This window comes from Herpailurus yagouaroundi, unplaced genomic scaffold (genome assembly GCF_014898765.1).
Source record: "Herpailurus yagouaroundi ecotype Mexico unplaced genomic scaffold, PumYag 216, whole genome shotgun sequence".
Lineage (NCBI taxonomy): Eukaryota > Metazoa > Chordata > Mammalia > Carnivora > Felidae > Herpailurus > Herpailurus yagouaroundi.
Window position 1 is genome coordinate 602,060 of NW_024412447.1, and position 6,809 is coordinate 608,868.

At 62.7% G+C, this 6,809-nt stretch overlaps 1 protein-coding gene across 1 annotated transcript in view; it reads right to left on the bottom strand.

Annotated features, from left to right (window-relative positions):
• Nucleotides 1-2,475: 2,475 nt before the first annotated feature.
• Nucleotides 2,476-6,809, bottom strand: part of ADAP1 (ArfGAP with dual PH domains 1) — a 26,769-nt gene continuing 22,435 nt past the window's right edge. The window contains exons 6-10 of the mRNA XM_040455629.1: nt 4,441-4,719; nt 4,159-4,221; nt 3,475-3,546; nt 3,065-3,293; nt 2,476-2,979 (exon numbers count right to left, since the gene is read on the bottom strand). Coding sequence (XP_040311563.1) covers nt 2,951-2,979; nt 3,065-3,293; nt 3,475-3,546; nt 4,159-4,221; nt 4,441-4,719 — 672 coding nt within the window. The 3' untranslated portion in view covers nt 2,476-2,950. The remainder of the gene's footprint in view (nt 2,980-3,064; nt 3,294-3,474; nt 3,547-4,158; nt 4,222-4,440; nt 4,720-6,809) is intronic.

A 6,809-nucleotide genomic window follows, 5' to 3' on the forward strand; every position in this document is an offset into this window, starting at 1 on the left:
TCCCTGTCCTCTGTGTCTGGTTTGCTTCGGGAGGCCGCCTGGCGTCCGACGGAGGCCCGTCCCCGTCACGGGTGGCGTGGGGGGTGGCCGCCGCCCAGCCAGCACCACCTGGACGTCCTGCGGTGGCCCGGCCACCGGCGTCCCGGAGAGCAGCGGGGCGGCTGCTCTGTGCCAAATCCCGAGGCCACGGCCGCTCGGGACGGGCCTCGCGAGGGGATCGGGAGTCCTTTCCACGTCTCAAAAGGCGGTATTTATTTTCATTGGGTGGTTGATTCCTCTGACCTGACGTTTTAGGGTTTAACCGAACAGCCAGTCTGGGAGTGAGCGGATCTGCCCTTTCTCGCTGATGCCAGACCCGGTGTTCGTTCCCAGGGCAATTACAAGAGGGGAGACACTTTATTTTTTCACAATTTAAAATAAGAGTTGTAGATTAATACACAGTGATCATGCATGGCAAGGAGTAAGATACACACACTTTTATTGACTGTAAAACGAAGTTTAAAGGAAGGTTTGTGTCAATTGTTGAGTTTAAATAAATCCTTTATACTGGGTTTTGCCGTGCTCGTCCTTTCTGAGTGCGCAGCAGGGAGCGGCTGCCGAGTCCGGCCTGGCCAGGGCTGTCTGGACCGTGCCCACGTGGGTGCTGTGGATGGTCACGCACGGCCAGTCGCGGGAGGTCTCGTGGCTTTTGTGTAAACATGTGGTGGTGCATACGCAGATGTGGAGACACCACAGACAGGCCGCGGGGGAGGTGGGGACAGACCACGCCGAGGCCCCCCCAGCTGCCCGGCGTGGCTCTCCGGAGCAGGTGGTGGTACAGGTTGGCTCTGAAGTGCAGGGTCCAAGCCCACCACGGGCGCCTGGCTCCTGCCGTGACGTTTGTTCCGGAACTACAACGCGCCCCCAACGCAGTCTGCGTGAGGGGAGTTTGAGCGGCATGGCGGTTTTTCTGTGCGGTTCTGCCGGGAAGCACAGCACCCCTGTACAGCTGCTTCCTGCCTGCACCCACGTCCCCCGGCGGTGGCGTCTGCCTGGACCCTCAGCACACGGAGACCCGCGTCGCCCGTGGGTGCGGCCCTTTTACCGGGCAGTTGTGAGCGGCGCCTGCAGCCGGGCGGGCCTTGTGTCCCCACATCTCCGCCGTACGGCACTAGGGAGCAGAGGCCACCACGACCACCAGCCCCGAGCCGGCCTCTAGCCCAGCACCCGGACTACCAGCGGCCCGTCACCCGGACGTCTGTGAGGTAAGCTCGGTGACACCCTTTGTGGACCATGAGTTTCCTACCTTGTTTCGGAAATTGTTCCTGCCAGTGGTGAAATCGTTTCTTGTTGAAACGGGCACAACACCTCTGCCTCTGGGCCAAGAGAGGGTCTAGACTACCAGTCCCAGAGGACTTGTGGCCTGGGCCACTGGCCACTCGGGGAGGGGACCACGAGGTTACCCGTTCCACCTTGGAGGAGACTCCTCGTTTCCTTGGGGAAGACGGGCCAGTGACGGTGGCTTATGGTGTGGCGGCACAGCTGGGGAGGAGCGGGGCCAGTGGATGGTCTCTCCTGGGGGCAGGTGGGGTCTCTGGGACTCTGGCAGTGGCCCTGGCTGACCTCTGGCTGGCCTCACCCCCAGCCCAGCTGTCTGGGGGACCCCTACCCCGCAGTCTCTGTGCAGTAGGGTCAGGGTTGAGACGGCGGGGGGCATGGTGCAGCCTCGTACTCCCTCTTGACCCTGCAGCCGCGCCCCCGTTCGGGTGTGCAGGGGTCCGAGCTGGTGGGCCGTGTGCTCAGATGCAGAGGGGAGAACAGGTGGTGGGAGCCCGGCCCACGAGGACAGGCAGAGGCCCTCGGACACCCTTTCCCTGGAGGTGTCCCCACTTCCTGCCATGTGCCTGAGGCCAGTGGGTAGATCTTCCTGGGGCCCAGAGCCCCCCCCCCCCCCCCCCCCGCCTCCGACACCAGTGGCCACTTTAGGATAGGATGTGAGGGTTGGTGTGATGGGTCAGGACACCCTCCCTTGGGGACTGTCTTCCGGTCCCCTCAAGGGCTGGTCCAGGCAGGACAGGGGTGAGGGGCACCCGGATCACCCAGCTGGTAGCCCGTGCCCTGCACACGCTCCTCTGTCCCCCCACCAAGGGTGGGCAGAGCCAGGGCGCCCGGGGACGAGGCTCGGCGGCTGTAACTACCGTCTGGCCAACAGCACACTGGGGTCCTGTGGGGGGCAAGCTCTGCCTCCGTCTTCCGGGCGGCGGGGTGGGTCACCAGTCCGTGCCCAGCGGCAGCAGACAAGAGCCGACCCTTCATCCTCCCCCCGCCCCATCCAGGTGCCCAGCAGGTAGGCAGGCCTGAAACCCCGACCCGGGGTGTTACAGCTCACTGGGGCCTCTGCCCCCCAGACCCTCGTGTACACGCCAGGTCAGCTCCCTGAGGACGAGGACGGTGTCTCCGTGCCAGCACCCAGGACCGCACAATTGACACACAGCAGGTGCTCAATAAATACTTGTTGAGGAGATACGTAGGAGGGGCCGGAGGGGAGGCATGCAGGCTGCCCGCTGTCCCCACAGCCCAGCCTCCTGCTCAGGCAGGGTCCTGCTCTGGTGGGCAGGGGGCAGGGTGAGTTGGTGAGGGGCCGCTGGGCTGCCCTGAGACAGGAGGCTGGGCCCAGGCCCCGAGGAAGGGTGGTCCAGTGGACGGGGGGTGGGGAGGGGGGGTGGGCAGGGTCACATCCATGGGCAGCAGCATGATGGGGGCAGAGGTCAGGTCAGCCGGCCTGCAGTGAGGCTCTGGAGAAACGAGTCTTAGTGGCTAGAGCACAGGCCCCGCCTGGCCACGTCCAGGGCTGCCCCTGAGGGCGGGGGGCCGGGAGGCCTGTCCTCCATCACCGGCCCCCTCTGGCTGCTGACTCTTCGGTGGCATTTCCCATGAGTCCAGCTCCCTCGGCCTCCACGACCAGCTCTTGTTAGGGTTTATGCTTGAAGTGGGCTTCCACTGGAAAAGGACAGGCGTCCGGCTGTGTCACAGCCACGCAGGAAGTGTTGGGCTCCCCCCCCCCACCCCGCCCCCCTGCACTCACCTGCGTACTCCTGGGGCAGCATGGGTCTGTCCACGACCTTCCGAAAAGCTTCCATCCACGCCCGCTGCTCTGACTCCGTCTCACAGGCCAGCAGGAACCTGCGCTCCGGTGTCACGATGGTAATGCCGTGTGGCCAGTGGTGGCCCTGGGTGGACGGTGGGAGCCCGTCCAGCACCGTGTAGCCGCTCTCCCTGCTGCCGATGAAGACTTCCCCGCGAGCAAAGGCGTCCTGTGGGTCGGGGCCGGGCTGAGCCTCGGGGCCAGGCAGCCCAGGCCCCAGGGATGATGCGGCCCTCCCCTCCCGTCTGTTCTCCCCGCCGCCCGTGGCCGGCAGCCCTCGGCCTGTCATCGTGGGAGAGGAGGCATCACCCGTGAGGGCCCAGCTGACCCGGGCCGAGGCCCGTCCTTACCAGGGGATCTTTGAAGTACATGAGCCTCCGGTCGTCCATGGTGAACCAGCGCTTCCGGAAGCCTTCTGTTTGCTGTGAGAGAAACCCGGGGACTGGTCACTTAGCCTGAGGGCAGGGCCCCCACCTGTGTCCCTTCTTCACTCGGCCTTCTGTAGGCTTGCTGCGTCCTCTTCCGTCCGCCAGATGGTGCCCCAGGACCTTTGCACTTGTACTGTCCCACTTCTGTGCCCTCCCCGCTCCTCCCCTCCCCTCCCCACCAGTTCCCCTCCTTGCTGCTCTGTGCATCTTGATCCTCCCTAGGGGCTCAGCTGGGGCTCAGCCTCAGAGTCCTGTCTGGGCCATGGGGGTCACTGCGTGCGGGCCTCCATGTGGCAGGGAAGGGGGCCCCCGGCGGGTGCACAGACAGGTACCAGACGGACGGGCAAAGGCACGAGGCAGGACCTGCACTAGCTAGGTTGAGTGGGTAGGGCTAACCAGAGCCCCACAGTCCTGGGCCCACAGGGCCCCTGCTTACAAAGGTTTTGGGGTCAAGATGACCCGTTAGAAGCGTGCCGAGAGCACAGTGAATCTTCGCCAAGGTGTGTCGCTGACCCTTCGACCCTGCACGGCCACCCCAGCCCCTGGAGGCTGAGACACTGGCCTCCAAGGAGGCCCCGGCGGCTCAAGTCAGCCAGTCAGACTCACCTTGGGCCCGGTTTTCTCCATGTATCCTTCTTTCAGGTAGTTCCGGGAGAGCTTTGGCACCAGCTGGGGCAGAAGACAGGCTCAGGCCTGGGCCTTCCCGGTCCCCTCCCACCCCCCGTGTGTCCCAGCCCCTCCATCCCACTCTCATAGCCGCTGAGCTGAAACGCCCCAGCAGAAAGGAGCAGCGTCCATGGGGGCCCTCGGCCGGCCCCCCGGCCCAGCATCCCAGGCTCGGGCTGTGCCCCTCACCCCCTCCAACAGACACGAGCAGCCACCACTCACGTCGGCGTCGCTGGCCCCCGGGAACGCCACCTGCAGGTAATGGAAGCGGGCCGCGCGGAGCGCGTTGAACCAGTCCACGATCTCCTGCGGGTCAGAGGCTGGTGTGGGCCTGGGCCGTGAGCTCCGCCCCCCAGACTGTGTGCTGGGCGAGGCCTGCTGGGGGGCGTGGCAGCCCTGAGCCGGCCCAGGGTCGGAGTGGCGACGTCTGAGCCGGCCGGCCCCTGGCCCCGAGCTGACCCTGCCCCGGGCTCTGGGCGGCTCCTTTCCTCTCCTATGGAGCTGCGGTTACAAAGCATACACGTGGCCCAGAGGGAGGCCTGTTTGTAACCCCACCCGGGGCTGCCACCCCTCTCCTCTGAGGGAAAGAGCAAGAGGGTTGCTCTGCGGGAGGGGAGGGAGCCCCATCGCCGGGCAGGGTGGACCCCAGCCCCTGCCTCTCCTGGCCGCCACGCCCCGCTCTGGGCCCCCACCCACCCGATGCTGGAATCTGCCCCAACCTCGGACGAGCCCCAACAGCTCCTGCCCCTGCCAGCGCTTGGTACCCATCAGGCCGCCTCTCCCCGACCGCTGGGCAGCCCACTCCTGCCCACGGGTCACCCTGCGCCCGCCTCGGCCACAGCCGCCCCCCTCCCTCCTCTGCCGTGCCTGGCTGCTGCAGATCCCACACCCTCTAACCATCCCTGCCCCTGGGGCCGGCTAGTGTCCCCTTCTGTTCTGTCCCCCACCCTCCTACACAGGACGTCCAATCCAGGCCGTGACCTCCACCTGGGCCCTGCCCACAACCCCGTTCACCCTTCCAGTGACCACTGGGCTCTCCCATTTCCTCACCAGCCCCGGAGACCAGAAGGCACCGTCTCCCACCTGCTCCCCGGCGCTGGCCTCCCACCTCACGTCAGGCCTCCCTCAGATCATTGAAACCACACAGCTGGGTGAGTCATTGGCAGTTCGGTGACACTTTCCCAGCAAACCGCCGCTGTTCCTCCAATAGAGGTGAAAGTCCAGAGCGTGGCCGCAGGCCCTGCGGGGTCGGCCCAGCCCGTGCCCTTCCTCTCCTGCCAATCTCAGCCTTGTCAGCTTATCCAGCATCTCCTGTTTCATCTGGCCCCAGGGACGTTGCACGTGCCATCCCCGGTGTCTGTCCTCACCCTTGGGATGTGGGTCCCCTCCCCCGCAGTCAGTCACTGTTTCCAGTTCTCAGTGTAGGTGGGATTTTAGCCACTTGTCTCTCTTGACAAATTGTGCACCTGGTCACTGAGGGCAGAACCACGTCAGACAGTCTTCCTTGTGTCCAGGCCTAGGGCCCGGCCCCAGCAGGTGCGCACGACCCTCTCGGGGAAGGCACCGCTGCAGACGCGTGCCGCACGTACAGGAAGGCCCTGGTCTCAGTCTCCTGAGAGAGAGGGTGGAAGCTTCTGGGTGAAGCTGAAGACTGGCTCACACGCCTTGAGCCACATCCCTCCTACAACCTGTCAATAGCACGTAACCTTGTGTGCAATCTTCCAAAACCAGATGAGGAAGTAGAAAACTTGAACATGCCAGCGACTAGTAACGCAACGGAATCCGTGATCAGAGATCTCAAAGCGCACAAAATTACAGGACCGGACGGCTTCACCAGTGAATTCTACCGAATGTTTAAAGAAGAGTTAATACCGGTTCTCAAATTACTGCAAAAGATAGAAGTAAAGCTTCCAGATTTGTCCTGTGAGGCCAGCATTACCCAGATAGCAAACCAAACACAGTTAGCCAACATCAGGCCAAGAGCTCTGAGAAGTAGATACGGAAATCCTCAACCAAGTACCAGCGAATCGAATCCAGTGATCATTCACCTTGATCGAGTGGGTTTATTCCAGGGACGCCAGCGTGACTCAGCAGTCACAAAGCAACACGGTTTGTCACGTCAACAAAACAGAGGATAAAAACCGCACGATCGTTTCACCAGATGCAGAAAAAGCAAAGGAAAGCTTTTGACAAAGTACAGTCTGTTCACGATAGAAACGAAGGGTCAGAGGGGACGTGTGTCAACATGATAAAGGCCTTATTACGGGACAGACCTGCAGCTGGGGAAACAGAGCTGCTCCTCTGAGATCAGACAGTAACTCGAAGCTACATGGAGAAACAAGGGTCTCGGGAAAGGGAAGCATTGGGGCAAAAGCTAGTGTGACTGTGACGACAGGCTCTGACTATACGCTGGGTTCTTCACGTGACTGAAGACTAAGACTCCGAAAGAAACAAATAGTAATTAAAAGCTACTCTTAACCGTAACTGGTTTGTGATTACATATCTTGTTTTATATGTACGCTAGGAGATAGAGCATTTGAAAGGATGACTATTTATGCCCCCGGGCACACGGTGTACCAAGAGGTAAGACC